General features: G+C 35.6%; 6 protein-coding genes across 11 annotated transcripts; 4 read left to right on the forward strand and 2 right to left on the reverse strand.

Moving 5' to 3' along the window:
* The first annotated feature begins 3,156 nt into the window (after positions 1-3,156).
* Positions 3,157-8,153, forward strand: Got1 (Glutamate oxaloacetate transaminase 1). The gene is made up of 7 exons (XM_011303088.1): positions 3,157-3,364; positions 3,620-3,739; positions 4,452-4,742; positions 4,835-5,091; positions 5,986-6,263; positions 6,442-6,584; positions 7,226-8,153. Exons 2-7 carry the CDS (start codon positions 3,625-3,627, stop codon positions 7,378-7,380), a joined length of 1,239 nt encoding a protein of 412 aa, XP_011301390.1. The 5' UTR covers positions 3,157-3,364; positions 3,620-3,624; the 3' UTR covers positions 7,381-8,153.
* Positions 8,154-8,340: 187 nt separating this feature from the next.
* On the reverse strand, positions 8,341-9,831 carry LOC105265546 (small integral membrane protein 8). 2 transcript variants are annotated; one of them, XM_011303090.1, is made up of 3 exons: positions 9,732-9,831; positions 8,973-9,116; positions 8,341-8,601 (listed from the first exon to the last, which is right to left on the reverse strand). In XM_011303090.1, the coding sequence occupies exons 2-3, from the start codon at positions 9,096-9,098 to the stop codon at positions 8,443-8,445; spliced, it is 285 nt and encodes a 94-aa protein (XP_011301392.1). In that variant the 5' UTR covers positions 9,099-9,116; positions 9,732-9,831; the 3' UTR covers positions 8,341-8,442. The 2 variants fall into 2 exon arrangements, with proteins under 2 accessions (XP_011301392.1, XP_011301393.1); XM_011303091.1 differs by lacking the exon at positions 9,732-9,831 and adding an exon at positions 9,437-9,725.
* Positions 9,832-9,841: 10 nt separating this feature from the next.
* JMJD7 (Jumonji domain containing 7) lies at positions 9,842-11,760 on the forward strand. Its single transcript, XM_011303089.1, has 4 exons — positions 9,842-9,924; positions 10,129-10,614; positions 10,870-11,107; positions 11,196-11,760. The coding sequence occupies exons 1-4, from the start codon at positions 9,861-9,863 to the stop codon at positions 11,383-11,385; spliced, it is 978 nt and encodes a 325-aa protein (XP_011301391.1). The 5' UTR covers positions 9,842-9,860; the 3' UTR covers positions 11,386-11,760.
* A 78-nt stretch (positions 11,761-11,838) lies between these two features.
* ATP6AP2 (ATPase H(+)-transporting accessory protein 2) lies at positions 11,839-15,906 on the forward strand. 3 transcript variants are annotated; one of them, XM_011303092.1, is made up of 8 exons: positions 11,839-11,985; positions 12,146-12,273; positions 12,556-12,786; positions 13,120-13,512; positions 13,976-14,032; positions 14,194-14,361; positions 14,891-14,999; positions 15,241-15,906. In XM_011303092.1, exons 1-8 carry the CDS (start codon positions 11,943-11,945, stop codon positions 15,318-15,320), a joined length of 1,209 nt encoding a protein of 402 aa, XP_011301394.1. In that variant the 5' UTR covers positions 11,839-11,942; the 3' UTR covers positions 15,321-15,906. The 3 variants fall into 3 exon arrangements, with proteins under 3 accessions (XP_011301394.1, XP_011301395.1, XP_011301396.1); XM_011303093.1 differs by lacking the exon at positions 14,194-14,361 and having other exon boundaries at positions 11,841-11,985; XM_011303094.1 differs by lacking the exons at positions 13,976-14,032; positions 14,194-14,361 and having other exon boundaries at positions 11,843-11,985.
* A 98-nt stretch (positions 15,907-16,004) lies between these two features.
* stck (LIM zinc finger domain containing stck) lies at positions 16,005-20,670 on the forward strand. Of its 3 annotated transcripts, XM_011303096.1 has the most exons (8): positions 16,005-16,368; positions 16,472-16,677; positions 17,756-17,869; positions 18,263-18,375; positions 18,456-18,648; positions 19,195-19,336; positions 19,580-19,838; positions 20,215-20,670. In XM_011303096.1, the coding sequence occupies exons 2-8, from the start codon at positions 16,670-16,672 to the stop codon at positions 20,412-20,414; spliced, it is 1,029 nt and encodes a 342-aa protein (XP_011301398.1). In that variant the 5' UTR covers positions 16,005-16,368; positions 16,472-16,669; the 3' UTR covers positions 20,415-20,670. The 3 variants fall into 3 exon arrangements, with proteins under 3 accessions (XP_011301398.1, XP_011301400.1, XP_011301397.1); XM_011303098.1 differs by lacking the exon at positions 16,472-16,677; XM_011303095.1 differs by lacking the exons at positions 16,005-16,368; positions 16,472-16,677 and adding an exon at positions 16,686-17,689.
* Positions 20,671-20,886: 216 nt separating this feature from the next.
* On the reverse strand, positions 20,887-21,828 carry mRpS18C (mitochondrial ribosomal protein S18C). Its single transcript, XM_011303099.1, has 3 exons — positions 21,638-21,828; positions 21,398-21,489; positions 20,887-21,250 (listed from the first exon to the last, which is right to left on the reverse strand). Exons 1-3 carry the CDS (start codon positions 21,672-21,674, stop codon positions 20,948-20,950), a joined length of 432 nt encoding a protein of 143 aa, XP_011301401.1. The 5' UTR covers positions 21,675-21,828; the 3' UTR covers positions 20,887-20,947.
* Positions 21,829-21,948: the final 120 nt, after the last annotated feature.

Here is a 21,948-nt window from a genome sequence, read left to right on the forward strand (position 1 = left end):
ACCAGCTCGACTCCTGGAGCGGAAAAAAAAAATCTCTAGTCTCAACTCGTGATGTCCCCATCAAGGATTCGCCAAAACCAGAATTCTGAGCATCGAGGGGAAAAAAAAGGGTAAGCCGGATTCGGTTCTATCCTTGAGCTAGTCTTCAATGCGTCTTGCACCCAATAACACCACTGAGTATATACATCACATGACGACAGGTGCAAGGATATTAGCAGGTAATTGTTGGTTCGTAGTTTTGACCCGCATCATTTGGCATTCAGTCACATAATGGGTGACGACATTTCAGGTATTGGAATGTTCCTATTTGAAGTCATTCAATGAGGTGACGTGATTTTACAGGATAGAAGAGTTTCTATCCGGATGGAGATCTTCGTCAGGGGCTTTGGGATTTTACTCTATCGTAAATTATTCTTGAAATTCTGAATGAATAATCCTGGCTTTTGACCATTTTTTTTATCTTACTTATTTTTTCGACACGCCAGTGGAGGGCCCCAGGTCTAAATAATTTCGAAAAAAAAAACGAGTTTTTACGGAAAACCTGGTCAAAACAACCTGAACAGAAAAGCTGCATACATTAATAAATTTGTACATAAATAAGTCCAACAGGAAAGCCTCAATAAATAAACCACAATTTTAAATATAAATTACTTCCCCATCATATACTACCTTGTATATAATATATAGGTATCTACATAAATGTCTTAATTATCAGGTATAATATCCCGAGAAGTTTAAAACCAAAAACCTATAGAGACACATTTCTAAGAAACACTCGATAAAATTGACGGAAATAATATACGGTTTTCATTATTATTCAATATAACATAAAATTTTATTATTTCAGAAGAATTTTCCTAGTTTTTTATTAAATTTTTCCAAAAATTTCGAAAGACAGACGCGCTACTATGGAAATTTGTGAGCACCTTAGTATTTGAAATAAAAATTTTCATGAAAACGTTAATCTGGTTGGAAATTAATGAAGAACGAGTGCAGGTTTCAGGAGCTAGTGCTAGTTTCTGAAATAATTTTAAATGAATGGGCATCGCATCGTGCAAATACTGCACTGGGGTTGACCGAAATGTAGTCCCGGATGATAATCCCGCAAATTCATTCAAGCATGAATTTCCAAACACGCGAATTCGAATTGAAATTCATGAGCGTATCTAAAAGGTAAACAAGAAGTGGGAATAAAATGATGACACGCTAAATGTGACACCATCCGAGCGCGATTTAAAAATTTAAATGAAAAAATTTATAGTAGAATATATTTGTGGACGAAAATGATTTTTGCTTGTTTAAATTATTTTTCATCACGTGTCGAAAAGTAACTTTTCTTTCCCGCACATTGCGAATTATAAAATATAAATAAATATTATTCGCACGTCGTGCAGAATAGGATATTCTGGAACTAGTGCGGAAAAGTGATTTTCGGCGTGTGGGAGGTTTATAGGACTTTATTAATATTTATTAACGTAAATTTATTAACATTTTGTATTATTTGGATTATTTTGTATTATGTCAGTAGGATCATGGAATATTAGGTGGTGAATTGAAGGAAAAGTCGTTTTGTCGATGGAATTTATTTTCGCCATGTTTTTGATGGTAGGGGATTGATTTGTAGGTGAGCAGTCGTTGCATCACTGTAACATGTGACTACATTTCTCGAATCGAATACATTCGATACCAGTTCCGGGATCAGATCTATGCTGATTCACGGGGAACGTAAATGTTCGATGATGCCAGATTGAACGTTTTGATAAATCTACCTGTTTTTCGTTTCGGGGAGTCGGGGGGCATCAGGACGGGGCTAATTTAACTCACTACTTTTTTTTTTCTCCGAACGATTATCGGTGTAATCACCGTATCCTCGTTGCGAGGGAGCATTTATTAGAGATGTATGTGATTTCAGAATCCACTGGGACAGCAGTCGACAATTTATTTTTCTCATTTTCCATTCTGAAACTTTGGATAATTCCCACGATTAAGGAGCTATTGCCGATATCTTCTCATTTCTCAGGTTTTTTCTTCATTTCGGAAAAACCATGGAATGACGTGAATGAAATAGAGGCTTTTTAGGTTTTATCAGTATTTAATGAATCTTAAATGTGTAGAGTCGCGCGTCTATTTTTAGAAATTTTTACTGAGAAAGTGGAAAAATTCTTCGAGAGTAATAAAACTTCATGGGGCATTGAATGATGATAAAACTTATAAGTCGTACATTTTTCCCCGTTAATCAATAGTTTCTCAGAAATTTTCATGAAACTTCAAAATTTGCAAAAGAAAAGTCTGAATTGCGATAATAGTGAAATCCAAACTTAGACAAAATAATATTTTTTCCACTATATTTATTAATCAAAAGAGAATACATTTGGCAAAGGGTTTTGCTTTTGGTCAGTGTATTTTCAGTGTAATATCGGTTTATCGGTTCCGAAATGGAGAATGGATAGGAACAACTGTCGGTTTTACTCAAAATTCTGTTTAATTTCTGTTAGGACTCGAAATTCTATGAATTGTTCTACATGAACATTCTCTTGAATTTTATTTAACATATTAAATCCATCAGAATACAACGGAAAACGGAAAATCCGGCTATTATAATTTCAAATCAATAGTGGCGTGGTAAGCTACGACAAGTTCACATTTTCGCGGAATGCGTTTTTCCGGAATAACTCGAAATTGAATTAAAATATTGACATTTTCATGACTATCTTTTTTGTAGGGGTCGTCTTTCTCTACAAAAAATGTATAATCAGAAAAATCGCTATCTCTTTTCAATTACGAGATATTGGCTAAAGACTGACCTCAAAAAAAATCCACTTATCCCCGTTTTCCACTTCTCAAAAGAAATAAAAAATTTGAATCAAAAAAGTAACAACCTAACAAGCAAAATTGAAAAAGATAAATAAAAATCTATTGCCTGTCGAATAACCAATAAAATAATCCAAAAAAACGATTCGCAAGGTTTTTAGAATTGTAATAAAATGGCAGCGACAAATCAGAGGAATTTTCCAAAAAGCGTCAAAATTTTATGTAAAAAATTGTAATATTATTTTAGGTTGTTATTATGATGTGTTTTTAAATGGGATAATTATTGGCGCCTTGGTGAACACCGGCGATTGTGAATCCCCCTTGAACTGTCATGACAGCCCCCACGTGGGAGGAGAGAACGAAAATTGGCGGCTCAACAGCTGATGAACTGACTAGCGTTGTTTCAATCGCTCTCTTGTCACAAGGTCGTTCCAGCCACTGTTTCCACTTGATGTTCCAGGAACGTGGACCCTCCAAGGATCTATCAGGAATTACCGAGTGACAACACTAGCTCTTTCCAACAATATCTAGTCCTCCACTTCCTCAACCGCAGGTACTCCAATCGCTACAATTATTCAAATTAAATTATTGAATTCCATCAAAATCGCTCTTATAATATCCTCTTCAATTTCTGTGAGAATCCCCACATTTTTCATTTTTCATTTTCAATTTTACCATTGAAATACCATAATTTTATTCCCGAGAATTTCACGCGGAGTAATTTTGTAATACTCACTTTTTTCCAAATATTTTCATATTTCTCGTGATTGTTCTTAACAGAAATAATTGTTGTTCTTTCCAATTTCAGTCAAAATGTCGACTACAAGATTCTCAGGAATTGAAATGGGTCCGCCCATCGAGATTTTCGCGTTGAATAAAAAATTCCTGGAAGACAACTTCGAAAAGAAAGTCAATCTGACAATCGGTGGTAAGTAATCACTTGTTGAGAAATTTGTTCATTAAAAGGGATGACGCTGACACCATTCAGATTATCCTGGAAAGAAAAACGACGCAGAACATTCCAATTGCTATTTTCGACTTTTCTGCATTTTTTCCCAGCCGAATATTAAATGGTCAATTTTTCGATGAAATCGACCTTGTTTAACACTTGATGAAAATAACGCCAGTATGTTACATAAATCACATGACTGATGATGCAATAGAATTACTCTGGTATCTCCAGCGCTATATCTACTATAGGAAGACTCATTTGTTTACTTCATTGTTTAAAGAGAATAGTTTCTTTATGACTGAGATAAAACCAGTGTAACTGATAAGGAATCTTTACTTATTACTCGTGATTGATTCTTATTTCCTTTTGGGTACCAATAATGTTGATGATAAAACGTACAAATTGAGATATCGAACAGAGCCCTCGAGTCATTGCTAAAAAGATTAAAATGAGAGAAATAATGAAGAAATAATGAAACTAACGAGATCGAGTATTCAATTAATTATCAATGACAAGTGCAATGAAAAATTATTAAAATTGCGGAAATAATTTTGATCCTGCTTTCATGCTTCGAATTTTTCCATTAATTTATTAAAATAGAGTATTCAATAAGTTTTCAATTAATGAAGTAGATGCTCTGTAATCTGTGTTAAATGAAATCAAATGAAATTCACGGTTTTCTCGATAGCGTATCGTACAAACGAGGGGAAGCCCTGGGTTCTCCCAGTAGTGAAGAAAGTAGAGAAAAATATGGCAGATGATGAGCTCCAGAATCATGAATATCTCCCTGTACTCGGGCTGGACGCCCTAAGTCAAAATGCAGTGGAGATGCTGTTGGGAAAAAATTCTCCAGCGATTCTCCAGGGACGAGCTTTTGGAGTGCAATCTCTCTCAGGAACTGGTGCCCTTCGTGTTGGCGCCGAGTTCCTCTCCAGAATCCTGCACTACGATACGTTCTACTACAGCAAACCCACTTGGGGTGAATATTTAAATGTTTAAAAAAGAAATAGCTCTTCCAGCAGATGCAGATAAATTGTGATAATGAATAGTTAATTGTGATGAATTTCACAGAAAATCATAAACTCATTTTCACGAATGCTGGGTTCAAGAAGGGGTGCGAGTATAGATACTGGGATCCTGTTAATCGAAGTGTTGATATCGAGGGGATGCTCGAGGATCTCAGCAATGCTCCGGAGAACTCTGTTATCATTCTTCATGCTTGTGCTCATAATCCAACGGGCTCTGATCCAACTGCTGAGCAGTGGGAAAGAATTGCTGATGTTATTCAGAAAAAAAAACTTTTTACCTTCTTTGATAGTGCCTATCAAGTAAGTTGTATTATGGGAGAAATTCTTTGCAAAAATTCAGTAAATGTGCAATTGCCAAGGGGAACAAGTTAATTTAACTAATACTTGAGTATTCGATAAAAATAATTGAGAGAAAATTGAAAGAGATAGCGAGAGATAGCGTTATAATAACAACAAGGCGATAAGTCGACTTGTTACATGAATTCGTAGAAATTTCATTGAAGATCTTTGCGAATTTGCAGGGAACAATTAGAAATTTTATATGAATGGCACTGAAAGTTTTCAGATAACATTTATAATCCATAATTCATCAATATGTAATATAGTGTTTTCAGACAAAGCGGATAAATATTCTATCAATTTTCGAGAAAGTTAATACTTTATTCATCGACAATTTTTATTGACAGAAGAAATAAGCCGTAAAGTACGTGCTCTGAAACGTAAATTGCGATTTCCAAAACGTCAATTGTGATTTCGAAAACAGGAATTACGATTTTGGAAATCGGAATTTATCTCATCAGGAATACCACACTCCAGAATACGTACCATATAATTGGTACTGTGAGTAAACATTTTCCATGAATAAAGTTCGAAAATTGATAATGAAAGACGAAAAAAAAACGAAAACTTTTTGGTCTTACAGTGTAAAACATCGAGAAAACAGTAAAAAGCTGTTAAAAAATGATAAATGCATTTGTTTAGCATTTGAAATTTTATTAGTGAATAATAATAATTATTCAATTATTATATTTAATTTCGTTATCTTCTTATTAGCGATTTGAAATCAATATGCTAATGAGATTCATAGTAAAGGCAAAATGGTTTCGAAAAAAAATTCACTTACCACTTCTGGGCACTTCACTGCTAATTTAAATTCTGATTGTCGGAAATAAAATTGAAGTTTCATAACTTTAGGGATTTGCCAGTGGTGATTTGGATCGCGATGCCTACGCAGTGCGCCTCTTCGCAGAGCGTGGTATTGAATTTCTAGGTGCGCAGAGTTTCGCCAAGAATTTTGGCCTCTACAACGAGCGTGCTGGAAATCTCGCTGTGGTAATGAATAACGCGAAAGAAATAGCTCAAGTCAAATCTCAATTGACACTCATCGTTCGAGGAATGTACAGCAATCCACCGAATCATGGGGCACGAATTGTGGCTTCGGTTCTGGGGAATGCAGATCTTTATGAAGAATGGTAATTCGACCTTACAGTTTTGTAATTTCAATTCAACAGTGAACAGTTGATCTAAAAACTATTGATTTTAAGAAGAAATATATATTAATTAATTAGGTATAGAGTAGAGAAAATTATGACTTCATAGTTTCTTCATTGATTTCTTGTTGGATTGAATAATTGATTCTTGTTTTGATAGGAAAGACCATATTCGTACAATGGCTAACAGAATAATTGACATGCGACGGAGATTGTACGAGAGACTCATGAAGCTTGGAACTCCAGGCACGTGGGAGCACATAACGAAACAAATTGGAATGTTTTCGTACACTGGACTGACAGGTGAGCTCCAGCATCGAAACGATTTAATCACAATTCACAATACCCAAAAACGTGGGCTATTTTTTTTTGTTATTATTCAGAGGATTATTGAGTCAAACCTCAGATGTTTCTCAAATATACATTGATAAAACCCCAATAGATAAAGCCTAATAATATATTGTCATTGATATTTTGATTTTGATTGGTCGATATTAATCTTAGCTCTTGCAAATTTACGAATGACTGTACCTGTTTTCTTATGTGCGCGGGAGGGTGGTGTGGACACAGTTTTTGAATAATGTCAGGAATTGAATATGAGTGCTGCCATAATTTCATTTCGAAATTGTAAATGCATTACCGTTGGCATGCAATATTCGTCGGAGACAAAAAAGGGATAAAATGGATTACTTCATTTTTTTGCAATCATGAATATTCCCGCAAGCCGTCTCGATTTACAGGTATTCATGGAAATTTTCAATCGTCATAGGAAACAGTCAATATTTATGGATTAACATAAGAATCGCGTGTCCATTTTATCACAGAATATTTCTTGAATTTTTAAAGGAAAAAAAGGGAAAGAGTTCATTTTACCCCACGTGTCTCTATTACCCGCCTCCCCCTGCATTTTTGAATAGCCTAATTTTGCTTTCTTAATTCAACAGAAATACAAGTAGAGCACCTGAGGAATCACTATCACATCTACATGGCCCGAAGCGGACGCATAAATATGTGCGGCCTCAACGAACACAATATGGAATACGTGGCGAAGGCATTTCACGAAACAGTCGTCTCACTGCCGGATTCTGGAAATCATTAATTACTGACTCATATATGTGGACGTCCGCATAAAAAGGGCGTATACTTGGCCATATCACCTGTATTTCAAGACAAACCGGGACCCTCTAAGTTGAAAAATCGTGGAGTGATAAATATTTGAAGTTGAATATTCAAAAATCAAGAAAAGGTGGCCCTTTTTATTTTTTCCTAAAAGTCAAAATAATTCATTTCTAGTTGAGATAATAAGACTCAACACGTCTCATTCGATGCAGGAAGAGTTCTAGGGAAGTCTGAGATGGTAACTAAAAAGGATAATTTTTAGCCCTTTGCAAAAAATGCGAATCTCAGACACTAGGATCGAGCGAATGGGCCCTTTTCATGCAGACGTGAGCCACATATGCTAGCGGATCGGATCGATTTGGCCTGCACCATGGCCGAAGAATATTGAAATTTAACGAGTTTAGTGTACGTTGAGTAGTTTTCCATGGCTATGTGTGTGCACTCCAAGACTCAATACAAAAGAACCTTCCATTTAGAAGCAAAAATGATAGATCATTATAAATAAATAGTCCAGATATGAAATTGGTGACTGAAAATCCAGGGTAAACAGTGGAGCATTGACAGTTGTCATTGCGAATTATCCAAATGAAAATTATTGACCAGCAGATTGTTCCAGAAACGTATCACAATAATGAGTACAAAAATTAGAAATACTTAATCATAGAACAACCAGAGATTTTGTAAATGTTGAATAAACATTGTAACACGTGTGCCAAAGAGAAATAGCATGTGGAATCAACGTCAAGTCACCGATAATTCAATAATAGAGATTATATTTAGGAAAAGAAATTGCTGATCATGCAACTAGTCTAGTTCAATTGTATGTTTGACGAGATTTCGATGGCGTATGTTACCCTAGTAAAATAAAAAGTATTTCGTTTAATTTCGCTGTTCTTCTACTTCTACCCTTTGAATAAAATTCAAGTAGGGACGAACCATCTATTTTCTAGGCGTAGAATACTTTATTACACTCGATGAGTTACAGAACTACACGAAATTTCTTTGACGTTTGTACACGAAGATGATTCACTCATTTGGAAAGTCATGTATTCCATTTGGATTCCTTTTTTTTGAACGTCTCTTTGCCGTCGGTTTCGAGAGCTGTGTAGTATCCCATGTCTTCGTACTTCGATCGCATATAGAAGATGTACCCGGAACAACCCACAATCGCAGCCAAACCCAGTGCCATTATTACTATATTCTGGAAATTGAAGGGACATTAGGACTTGATTATTTGTTCGTTGTAATTCTCCAATTTTTCTTTCAAAGGATGCAAGCAATTTTTTGGTTTGGAAGTCGTTTTTTTAGGCAACAAAAATTTAGGAGAAACCAATAACTGAAATTTCAGGTAAAGAATTGGAGAAATAAGTAAAAATTAAAGGTAGCACCTCCTGCAGATAGACACTGCCAGTATGTGGTCGCTTTTACAAAGTAATTATCAGATAATTGTCTTTACTTTTTTTCATTTTTTTGATAGTTGCTTCGATGGATATTTTTGGATAGGAAAAAAAATTCTCAACCAGCTACTGGTCGTGTTACCCTAATCTGAGAAAGCCTTCAATGAATTATTACTGGTTTAACGTAGAGCTCGTAGTTGACAGCCCTGAAGAGCATCGTGCTCCTGAGGGAGCGGATGCCATCCCCGGGGGCGGCACCTGGATTTTTCTGGCTGGACGAGGAATCAATCTTATCAGCCATTCTATGCTGGGCTTAATTCTACAAGTAAAAAAATATAATGTAATAATATAAAAAAATCACAATTCTTCATCATTCTTCATTTCATCGCGAAGACTTATATAAAGTTACTAGTACAAAAAATCTGGCACCCTGAGTAACATTTTTTATTTTTACTTATTTCGATTATATTTGATTCCAATCCCAATTTATTCTCTCCCATTCCTAAAGAGCCATTTCATTTCTGAAATGAATTAATTCAATCATTTATTGTAGTTTTACCAAGAATTCCAATAATATTGCACTTATAATTTTTTAACAAAACATTGATTCTCTTGGGTGTCAATTTTAATAGCACTTACCATTTTTCTTTACCACCCCTTATTGAATTGTTTATGCTTTAGGGTTTTGATAAAAGAACTTGGGATTCTACTGAGTAATTTTTTAAACTGAAAAAACATCATTACAGAGGTTATGTCCTTCGTGGAATATCAAACTCATCGAGAGTGTCAAGGATTTATGATCTTTTTATGCAATTGTCAGGATTTTAAATAATCTTGAAGTGATTTCGAAAAGACATTTCGGCGCCAATGGTGATTTTCGTAAGATAATTTGATGAGAAGATATTTTTCAGAGGAAAAAATGGTGAATAAATACCTTCAGTCAATTACATGTCATCCCGCCAATGCGACCACGTGGTAATATTTGTTGAGGAATGTCAATAGTTTTGGATGATTTCATGTGTTATCCTCCACTTTTGGAATAATTTTCGATTGAAACTAGAGGATGGAACAGACGTGTGAGCAACTGATCAACAATTACTGTCGAGTTATATCGCAGGAAGCAAAAGGTTTGGAATAATAATTAAATGCTACATGGGAATAAACATTAAATAATTTGATTGATCCCTCCTATTTCGATTACAACTTTCTGATTTATTAATGGATAAATTAATATTTGGGAATCAGTTATTATACCTCATGACAATTTAAAAATTCATCAAATCTCACTAATACTTATCCAGAATTCGTAATTAGTATAGAATTATTTGCAGAGCTGTATTTGAGAGAAGAAGTCGACACCCTAGACGCCAACAAGGAGTCTTTAACGGCCCTCCAATTTCATCAAAAATACGTATCAAAGAATTTACCGCTATTGATAAAGAATGGTGTGTTTAATTGGCCAGCCGTGGGAACATGGGGCGTCGATTATTTTCGGAGGAAAATTCCTGAAAAAAAAATTACAGTGGCAGTCACTCCAACTGGATATGCCGATGCAATTGCACGTAACGAGGAAGACGATGAAGAGTACTTCGTGATGCCGGAGGAGAGGGAGATGACCATGTCAGAATTTCTCGATAATTTGACAACCCCCAGGGACGATGAAGTACTTTACATTCAGAAGCAGAACTCGAATTTTCAGGAGGAATTCCACGAGCTGTGGAGAGATGTTCAAGAGCCGAAATGCATTTCCGAGGCCTTTGGCAAAAATCCCGATGCCATTAATTTCTGGATGGGGGATAAACGAGCCGTTACGTCTAGTAAATAATTAATTATCATTGATTTATGATAGAAATACTGGAGAATTTTTTTAATCGACTCAATTTTCGAAGATGACAGCATTCCTCTTTCATATTTCCACTTGAAAACAATAGATTTTTAGATGAATGAGTAGTTAAGGAACTATTTCCAATATCTTCTCATTTTTCATGTTTTTGTAAATTTTTGGAAAACGAGAGAACAATGATTTTCTGGGAAATCCGATTGGCGTGAAAAAATATATAATTTAATTCCAGTGCATAAAGATCCATACGAAAATATTTATTGTGTCGTATCTGGAGAGAAAGAGTTTATCCTGCACCCTCCGACAGATTTGCCTTGGATTCCGTACAGAAAGTATCCTTCAGCAGTTTATAAAAGAGACAAATCTTCTTGGAAAATTCAGTCAGTCCCTCAAAACCATTCAGACGACTCCAGCGGAGGAGACTATATTCCTTGGATCACCGTCGATCCCCTGAAGCCAGATTATGTGAGGTAAAAATCCAAAATCCTTCATAAATTAAATACGGAATTGCCCTACAATTGCCCTACAATTTACAAATAAATGTCCAACAAATTTCAGGTACCCGATGTATAAGAATGCGACTACAGTCAAAGTGTCAGTTCAGGCTGGGGATGTCCTCTACCTTCCTTCATTATGGTTCCACCACGTTCAACAATCCCAAGCCTGCATAGCCATCAACTTCTGGTATGATATGGAGTACGATCTAAAATATGTGTACTTCAAGGGCTTAGAATTGCTTACGCAATGAAGTAGAAAATCAATTTAAATTCAAAACAAGATTCTCCATTCATAAAAAACATTTACCAATACAAAAAATAACGGAAGAATGCAAACGAGATATTCATTGCAATTTTACTAATGTCCATCACTGTCTGAAAATACATCACATTATTAGTGTTCTATAGAATATTAAATAATTATGTTGTATGAATTATATTACGGTGTCAGCGAACGCGTGGTGGTGATAGTTGCATATAGTTGAATTTTCCGAATTCGCTTCCCCTGCAATCAACATCTGCCACTAGCTAGTTTTAATTAAAAACTTACGTGTGATTGTAGCGATAATAGTTATGTAAATAAAAGAATTCTAAAGGTCTGGGGCTAGTCTCATTTCAAAATATAGATATGATATAATTTTTTCCCGCCAACAAAACCTCGTGACTGCGCCTCGGTCATCAATTTCCAGTACTATTTCACGTCATATGATCGGTCTCGGTGGTTCAGAATTTGGAGATCAGTGGGTTAGGATAAGAACCCTGAAATCACCGATTATTTGAGTGAATCCTTACAATTTGGTGTCAAGAAATGTTAAAGATCGTGTTCCTCACGTTATTCGCCATCGGCACAGGTGAGTCTTCAGTGATTTCTCTCAACCCTTGCCTTTACAACCCCACAGTGATCCTGAAGTTCATCCACTTTTGGAACGTGTGGGTGTGGCGATAATAATTAATCTCCTCTCGAAATATCAATGAATAATGATAACTGATATTTCACGTGGTGATACGCAGCTCTAGGCGATGGGGAGTTGGTCATTCTGAATAATCCTGCCAGTGTACACTTTGATGGGACACATACCATCAACCAGAGCTGTCTGAAGGAAGTCTTCACTGTTGTTCTTGGATACACCCCTAAATTGGTAAATAAAATCTCCTAATTACTGCTTATTTCGAAACTCCAATATTTTTTAAACAAATAATCGCATTCATCTGAATTACATCTTATTTTCAACCTTTGAAAAATAACTATAAAATGAAGACAGACACTCAAAAAGGTCATGACGAAAACTTTGTTATCTTTATTATATTCAGAGAGATCTTTCGAAAATTACTGTATTCGATAAGGAGTGGAGTGGAGTGGAGTTATCTGTTGCCTTTTAATTAATTAATTTGATTTTGTAATATTTGTTTTTCATTTGAAGACTCAACCGTGGGATGGAGTGACGATTACAGATCCCTTCGCCCTTCCAGAGGCTCTCGTGAGTATTGCAATCGAGGGAGTTGAGACGCTGAAATCACCCAGGGGAAAGCACTTTCCTCTGAACGTCGACGAGGTCGAGGAAACCACGTGGCAGGCAGTCTCTCGTCGCCTGGAGGAACGAGACAATAATAATACTCTCGTTAGGATTTGTGTTGGCGATGGACTGGACGCTGTGAGTCGACATTTTTATCGTTTGTTTTATCTTCCGACGATTTTACATATATTGATAATAAATGATAACGATAATACACAATAAAAAATGAAATTCGCGAAGTTGGAGACAATATAAAAATAAAATAATTAGGGGAGGCAAAGTGTGAGCTAACAGTTGATGATAATGAATTTCTCAATGCCAGAAAAAAATATAAGAATGAAAGAAAGTCACGTTGGCAGTCCAATAACCCTAGGTCGACCTCGAGAGGAAAAAGAAAATTTTTCATTTTAATATTTTTCTCAAGTAATCGCACTCTTCTCTGAATGACTCTCTCTGATTTTTTCGTCAAAGCTGGGGCAATCGGCCCTCGGTGAACTTAAGCCAAATCCAGTGGACGCATCGTCTCTGAAGCATCTCAGCCTCAGCAATGACGAGGACCGAAAATTCATCGAGGAACTCGAGCTGCTTCGAGCAATTGCCCAGAAGGTCCCCTCAACAATCACAGCCAACTCCAAACCAGATGTCTACTGGTTCGTCGTCTCTGGGCTTCGACCAGTGATAGACCTGCATGGAAAGGACTCTGAGGCGACCAAGGAGGCCTTCAAGCTCCTCAACGACGCCGTCAACGACGTCTCCAATGCATTCACTGATATTTACAATGGACAAGTCGTCGTTGCAGTATTCACCAATGATGTCAGGTCCATTCAGTCACGTGTACGAAGGGAGGAGAAAGTCGGGGAAACTGTAAGTTCAATGAATCACGTCAATTATTAATTAGCTTAATTAGAATACCTCAACCTCATTCATCGCAAGTGACAATATTTAAAAAATCTGCTGAAAAATTAGAACCACTAGTTTAATTTTTCTACTCTAACTAAGATAATTCATCAATATTAATCATTAGCTACCAAATATTTTAAACAATACTTTAAACAATTTTCATTATATATTCCTAAGAAATGAACATTAAAAAATCTGCAATATAAAAAAATATAATTCTAAAGGTATTTTTTTTTAGAAATGTATGATTTAAAAAGATAAATATTTATAAATCTATTCTTTCAAAGTTCTGTCGTATGGAGAAGTTACTTGCATATCTTGTACGACCAATTCAGAAACAAATTGCAATGAATGAAGTTACGAATAAATCGGATTAATATTTATTAACAATGAAATTCCTTGCACTTTCCTCGATTTGAAACAAAAGGAAAATCTGGAGGCTACTTCCCAAAACGCCACTGACACTCTCAATAAAATTGATAAGGTATAATAATCGTCGATAAATAAGTCTAGTTGATAAATAATATCTAATACAGAGAATAGTGGAAGTGATTTGCATGATGGAACTGCACCAAATAGCTAGTAACGCTCCTGTACCCAGATGTTGTACATAAATTCCCCAGTTACTCCGTAAAAATTTTATAGAGCATACGAAAGATGGAGAATGATACTGAGGAACTTGTTGAACTCATCAACGATCTAGAAACAACGACACGAGACTCTGAGAAATCGACCACTGAGTCTGATTTGAAAGAGCGGAAACACGAGATTCACTCGATGCATAGTAGTGAAAATGATTATGACCCTGGAAAGGTATTGTGATGACGACAACACCTGTTAACCCCATCATTTAATTTCGGTATTTGTTGGTTTGCTGAAGATTTTGGAGTTCCTATCAAGCGTTACTAGTTTATTTACGAAACGCACTTTTATCGTCCTGCTTTTGAGAATATTCGGTTGGTACGGTTAAATTAAGTTGCGTTAAGTTTTAAGCTGTTGAGTTTTCTATTGATTTCGTTGATAAACCGATGTCTTCTAGGTTTAATTATCTGTTCTGTTGTTAATTGATTAGTCAATTGTGAGAGGAATTGATTTTTTAAAAATTGTTTTTTTCGTATATCTGTAAATATCTTTGGAGGAAAGGGGTTTGGAGTAAAATTTTAATTAACTTTTTTGTAGACAATTTTGGGGGCAACAAAAAAGATTTGGGACTTATTTTGTTACAATCCCCCGTTTCAAAGATATCTGGAGAATACGGTCGAGTGTTTTTAGATGTCTCTTTTTTATTGAACTGCAGGGATTTGTTAATGAGGAAATTAATTGTGAGTGATTCTGATTGCAGCCAATCAAGTTGAGACTTTCGAAAAGGTACTCGGCGAATTATCCTGTTATTTTCAACATCTTCTTGTGGTTCGGAGTCGTTTTCTTCTTCTCTCTCCTCGCCATCTGCAGTAAGTAAAACTTTAAAATAATTATCTCCCTAACATTATCGATTTATCTCGTTAACGATTGATCGTGGTAGCCCCAGGAGTTCATTGGAAATTTTTCTAGTTCCACAAAATCGGTTCTATCAATTTTCTTTAGATAGCTCTTCGTCCTCGGGATAAATCAACAATGAGAAAAGGAGGCGCAACTCACAAGTTGAATTTAATTAATTGATTGCTGCACTTGATTAATCGATAATTTTTTCAGTTGCCATTGCTCAAATGGATCCGGGCCGAGACTCCATAATCTACAGAATGACTTCCAACAGAATGAAGAAAGATAACTAAACCCCATTAATCAGCACTTAGCATTCGACAATGTGATAAAATAATTACAAGTCACTTGTGTTTTCCAAAAAATGGTGTTGAATGTCGAGCACAAGTTCATCGCTGTTGTAAATTCAATATCAAGTATTGTATCGTGTAAAGTCTGCTGTAGAAACCTCAATTTTTCCGTTAATTAATTAATGATATAAAAAGATTGTGTGCCAAGGGTAGGGCCCAGTGCATTCCTTCATCCCGATCGATTATTTAACATAGAATAATATAAATAATTGATGGAAAGTGAACCTGCCGAGAGACACCACAGAAAACGAACAACATACCATGAATAACGTAATTGTTAATTAATAAATGAAGAAAAAAATTACTCATTAGTAAAGTGGTTAAAAATTACGAACCGATACTTTGAGTACACAAGTTTGAGTTCCATTCTTTGCCCTTTACTAATGTTGTTTTTAATTGTAAATTTAGTTGATACTTAAGATGTTCTTGTTAAATGGACAAACGATGTGCATAAATCCGCCTAAAAATGGAATCAGGCTTGGGTGTAAAAAAACTGTATCATTGATAATATAGATTATGTTACTTCGAATCTGAAACACTCCGATTTATTTCTGAGTTATGATTATTTCAGAAAAAGTCTGAGCAGGAGATCTGCTTGATTAATAACGTAAAAAATGTGGGGAATTGAAAAGAATTGGAAAAACGCCCTTTGGAACTTTCTGTATAGAATAAATACCCTAAAAGTGCACAAATAAAAGACTAATTAAAATTCCCAAAAGCGTCCTTTGAACTGAAGGTTAATCTAAAAAGGGCAAGCGCTCATCCCAGCCCTGTGATTGGCTGTTTCCTCTGAGGCCCTAAATGCGTACGCAACTGCATTCCCACGCATTTCGCCCATTTCCCCTGGCTTTCTGATTTTTTGCTAGTGTTGGTGCGTCAGTTTAATAATTTTGAGGTTATGACCACAATCTTCGTATTCTTCGTACTTGAGGCTTCGAGGATCTAAAAATATAGTAGAGCATTTCCATTTCATCAATTAGATATAAACAAGGTAAAAATCCCTTAATCACTCGAGAAACAAGAAGTCAATGAGTTACTCCAATTTTCTGTAATTATCCTCGTCTCAATTCACTTCTTTATGAATTTAACTCAAGGTTATTACGTGGGCGATGAGTAAAACAGGGTGGGACATTGCAGTGAACAGCTCATTCAAGTGTATCCAGACATTCTATCACTGTCGTTATAATTCCAGAAACTTAAACAACAATTCGACCAATAAATCGACAATTATTCAGCAGTCAGCAAGTGACAAAAGGTCTTCCACCCAATAATTGTCTTTATTTGCCTCAATAATGCCAGGGTAAGCAGTTTCTATTTTTAGAACTGACACTATTCCTCGTTCATGCATTTAAAATGTGTATTAACATTACAAAACGGGTTTTTATTCATTATTTTACGTTCGTTGGAATGATCGTTTTGTACTGATCGGTTGAGTATTTGCTGAATGTCACTGAGTCCGAGGAGGGATCTAGAATATTGTGTTATCCACCTGCAAACGTTGAATGCCCACGTGATACTAAAATCATTCCTGGAGAGATAAGTTATCAGTCTATATGTGCTGAGCTGCAACTATCGTATGTCTGCTGTGTTGGGAGATTTCGTGTTGCTTCACCAGTCTTTAGTTTTTATGCTGTATTCAAGTGCTATTTGTAGTTTAGTTTGACGACTGAATCTTAAGGATGTCTCGTAAGATTGAGGAGAATAGAATTTAAAAGTGGTTTTATCATTTGTTAAGTGTCTAGAGTCGTTTGTGAATTAGCTAAAGACTCTATCCTCTCAATCCACTTATTTATGTTGAGAAATCTCTATTCAGTTTTAGTAAATCAAAAAGTAAACTGATTTATTTGGTCAAAGTGTGAAATTAATCAGGACGCCCAACTTTATTAAAAGTTACTGGAAGTCGATTGGGGGAGAATGATAATGTGCGGAGATATTTTCAGTGGATATTAAGTCTGTTCATGAAAGGTCATTCATAATTAATAGAAAGTTGTTTACTCATTGAATTGAGAACAAATAGATTTCTCACCATTAATTAATTTTGGGAGTCATAAAATGGCAGAGAGTCCATCGAAGTTTCCCACATCGTTGTCCCTCCTCTCTTTGGAGAACAGCGGTCTTTACCATCGACGAATGGCGTCCCGTCGAAATTCCGCTGAGGGAGATAATGCTGATGAGAGCACTGAAAAAGTTGATTATGAAGAACTTGCGGAGTGGAAGAATCCCGAGGCTCCAAAATTGCCTGCGAGAAATCCTCCCTTTTCTCATAATGTTTACAATGGCCCTGTCATTGCGCCCAGGAAGGAGACCACTCGGTAGATTATCTGTGACAATCTTTATCGAGTGGTTCTACTAATCCGAGGGTTTGGAATTTTTTTCAGAATCACTGGGATGTCGTTGGACAACATGTTCTGCTCCAGGTGCCGGGAGGGCTTCGAAGCACACGAAAAAATTGTTAATTCTCATGGGGAATTGTGGCATCCACAGTGTTTTGTGTAAGTTACTCATGAATTTAGTTTTTTTAAAGTGTAATTGCTGAGTAAATGATTCGTGTTAATAATACTCCCTTTTTTCGATTTTTGAGGTAATTCCTCTGTTGATTTCGTATTGAGGTAATATATTGACTCATTTGAATGCTCATCGAATAAGATTCAAATAAATTTGTGAGTTATGAGATTTTCACCATTTTTCATGGAGTTATCGTGTTTTAAACGTAAAAATGTAATTTCCATGTTTTATATAAATTTCAACTTTGGTTCCATTTTTCTATATTTTCAAAGCAAATGAATAGGTATATTGATATATAATTTTTTAAGAACATTTTTTGTTCTTTGAATTTGCTCCAATTGTATCTAATTTGGCATTTTGTTGAATGTTTTGGTTTAAAGGTGTGCCCAGTGCTTCCGTCCCTTTCCCGAGGGGATCTTCTACGAGTTCGAGGGTAGAAAATACTGCGAACACGATTTCCACGTTTTGTTTGCACCCTGCTGTGGTCGATGTGGTAATTATAATTCTCTAAAATGGATTCAGGATTATTCTGAATAACTGGGAATGCCCTCACCCTGTGGTGTTCATTTCTAGGAGAGTTTGTGATCGGCAGAGTCATAAAGGCGATGAACGCAAATTGGCATCCAGGATGTTTCCGCTGTGAGGAATGCGATTTCGAACTCGCTGATGCTGGATTTATCAAGTGCCAGGGAAGAGCTCTCTGTCATACTTGCAATGCTCGAGTGAAGGCTGGAGCCCTTGGGAAACACATTTGTCATCAATGCCAGTACGTTAATTCCTTATTTCCATTGAAATATATATTTTCCAGAATACACTGAAATATTTCAGGACGAGTATGTATTCGAAATCTATCGAAATTTCAATTTTATCTTGTGAGTCTAAAATTTTTCAAAATTTGAATTCGGATTGCATTGCGCAAAGTATTCCAATGGTCATTGAAATAATTATAACAATAAAAAAGGAAAATTGTTGAAGGGTAGTAAATCGAGATATTGATTCCGAGGAATATTTCATGTTTATAGAAAAATATATTGAAAAGCACAATTTACCATCGGCAGCATTTGCCACTCCATTTTGATTCTATATTATTATTAACTGTAAAGGGCGTTTTTTTTAAAATTATTCCTCTGTAAATTTGAAATCATATAGAATTAATATCTTGATCTGCCTCCCTTCAACAATTCTAGTTATTTTTTTATAAGTTTTTTATAATTATTGGATTAGTTTCCGCACAGCAATGGGAAACGCAAATTTAGGAATATTTCACTTAAGAACTCCGAAATTCGCTGTATTCAGTTCTCTTTAATTACAGTGGAGTCATCGATGACAAGCCCCTACGATTCCGAGGAGAAGTGTATCATCCCTACCACTTCAATTGTACTGCCTGTCAGGTGGAGCTGAATTCCGATGCTAGGGAAGTCCGATCGCGGCCTGGATATGCAGCCAATGAAATGGTAAATTATTTACAAATCGCAATCTTCAATGATTATTCAAGAATCATTCTTGTTGAGATTGATAAGCTAGTCACATAGAAATTTATTCTGATAAATAAGTTTAATCGTATATTCATCATAATATTTCGGACTAAATTAAATTAAAGTATGTGAATTATGGACTAACGTAACAATACGTAAAATATTACAAATGTGATTGAAGTGGATGTTAATTAATGCTGATATCTGTGTTTCGTGATTTAGAATGAATTGTATTGCCTTCGTTGCCATGACAAGATGGGAATTCCTATCTGTGGAGCTTGTCGACGTCCCATCGAGGAGAGAGTGGTCACTGCCTTGGGAAAACACTGGCATGTGGAGCATTTCGTATGTGCTAAGTGTGAAAAACCGTTCTTGGGACATCGCCATTACGAGAAAAAGGGCTTGGCTTACTGTGAGACTCATTATCATCAGCTGTTTGGGAATCTCTGCTTCGTTTGTAATCAAGTTATTGCTGGAGATGGTAAATATTATTGCCATTCGTTCTCAATAATTACCTTTGGAAGACATAGTCTCAATTATCTTCTAAATATTCTTCATGTAATTCGAGTCATTTTTATTTTTTATTTACTTCGAAATTCTTCTTCGCATTTGCAATTCGACATAAACTTTTTCAGTTATCTTATTCATTATTTCCAAAATATTGTCTATTTATCGTTAATGCTTTTTATTAAAAACAATGGACTGTGGAGTTTTTGCTATTTTTCAATGAATATTTCAATAAGAAACATTTTTATAAGAAATTATTTTAAGGACAAAAAATCGAAGTTGGTTGAATTATTTCGTTTCCGAAATTTAGTAGCAGTAATTTATTAATCATTTTTTTTTATTTCTATCAGTGTTTACAGCTCTCAACAAAGCCTGGTGTGTCCACCACTTTGCATGTGCCTTCTGCGACCAGAAAATGAATCAGAAGACAAAATTTTTCGAGTTTGATCTGCGTCCAGCCTGCAAAAAGTGCTACGACAAATTCCCTCAAGAATTGAAAAAACGCATGCGTCGAATGTACGATCTGAATCCCAAGAGAATACCCGCGTAAAGATTCTCATCTTGCCAACGGTCTAAACCGACGTCTCGATTTCGAAAATCTTCATGTATAACCAAAGTAACTCAACGTATTTTACTGGAATTTTTCTAACAAGCTTTTTTCTTATTTTATTATCATGCCCTAGAGGCGATGCACTGCCTTCCTTTTTTGGGAACTTAATCCACTTAAGGTGCGTCAACAAATAAATTTCTACGACAATTTGAATAATTCATATTTACAAGAAAATAAAACCTTATATTTGAAATAATTTCGTTTGTTCGTTATTTTTTTACTTAATTCCTTCGATTATCAGTCATGAAATGTTTTCGCAGTTTTTTCATTGATTTTTTAATTGGTAAGCAGTCAATAAAAAATGATGTGAAACCTTGCAGAAAGTTTACAAACCCCGAAGATTGCCTAGGAACCCAAAATTATAGTTATCAGGTACCGGAAAGACAGAAATGGTGAAGAAAGTAGACGCAACATCTTTTCCATCATTTATTATATCTAATTCGGAATAAAAGACTGTACAATCCCAATTAAACTCAGAATTTATGGGGTCTAAAGGGATGATCCGGATCAAATAGCCTCGGGTCATGCAGATATTCTGGTACTTTATTATAAACCGGCATAAACCCACAGTTTTGTGCCTTTAATATTTCTCTCTCCACTTTCTCTTGCTTTGCTTTACAGAGGCCAGTTATGTGTTTTCCATAAATTCTGCCAGTGTAGGAGCTTTGGAATTGCGATAAAAGCCGAACATTCTTGTAATCAGGTTCGATTTTTAATCTACAGAGGATGCAAACCTTTCTCTCCTTCTTGAACGGATTCTCCTCGAGTGTTATGGGCTAGAACGATTATTCAATAATATTTATAATGTTCTATTTCGTCAAGGAGGAAATTAAGAAATGATTAAAACGAACAACGAAACATTGATAATTAGATTTTAAGGACGAAAAAATTCAAATGAAATAGAAATAGCAAATTAAACTTACAGCATCTGCTTCCTCCACCTGCACCTGGGTGTCTACTTGATGTTTACTAACTTCATTATGAACTAATCGATAGGAGGACTTCAAATAATTCCCTGGAGTACCAAAAATAGATAAATTAATTCCTAAAATGGAAATTCTCGACACTACTCCCAGCAATACCAGTGGTTTGATAAAGATTGAGGAAATAAAGTTGTGGAGATATTGAGGTTAAGTTTTTTCAGGAATAGGAGTGATCCTCACCGGAATATTTGAAGATATTCCTCACTAGGTTCGACATGCTATCCTGTGAAGTTCTTTGGCGAAATGAATTGTACTTCGCTTTTCGGAATCTTTCTCTTATTTCTGTCCAAACTTTAAGAATCCTATCCTATCCTATATTCCTATATAAAAAGAGAGATGGGCCATTAATCGAACATGGCGGATTTCATGGAGATAATCGATTGTAACTATTCTCGATATATCGATCATGGGAATTTTTCATATGGGCATGCGCATAACCAATATCATATGCGCATGCGTATAACAAGCAGAGTATACCTGAGCTTCAATCA

The sequence above is a fragment of the Fopius arisanus genome, unplaced genomic scaffold (assembly GCF_000806365.1).
Source record: "Fopius arisanus strain USDA-PBARC FA_bdor unplaced genomic scaffold, ASM80636v1 scaffold00030, whole genome shotgun sequence".
Classification (NCBI taxonomy): Eukaryota; Metazoa; Arthropoda; class Insecta; order Hymenoptera; family Braconidae; genus Fopius; species Fopius arisanus.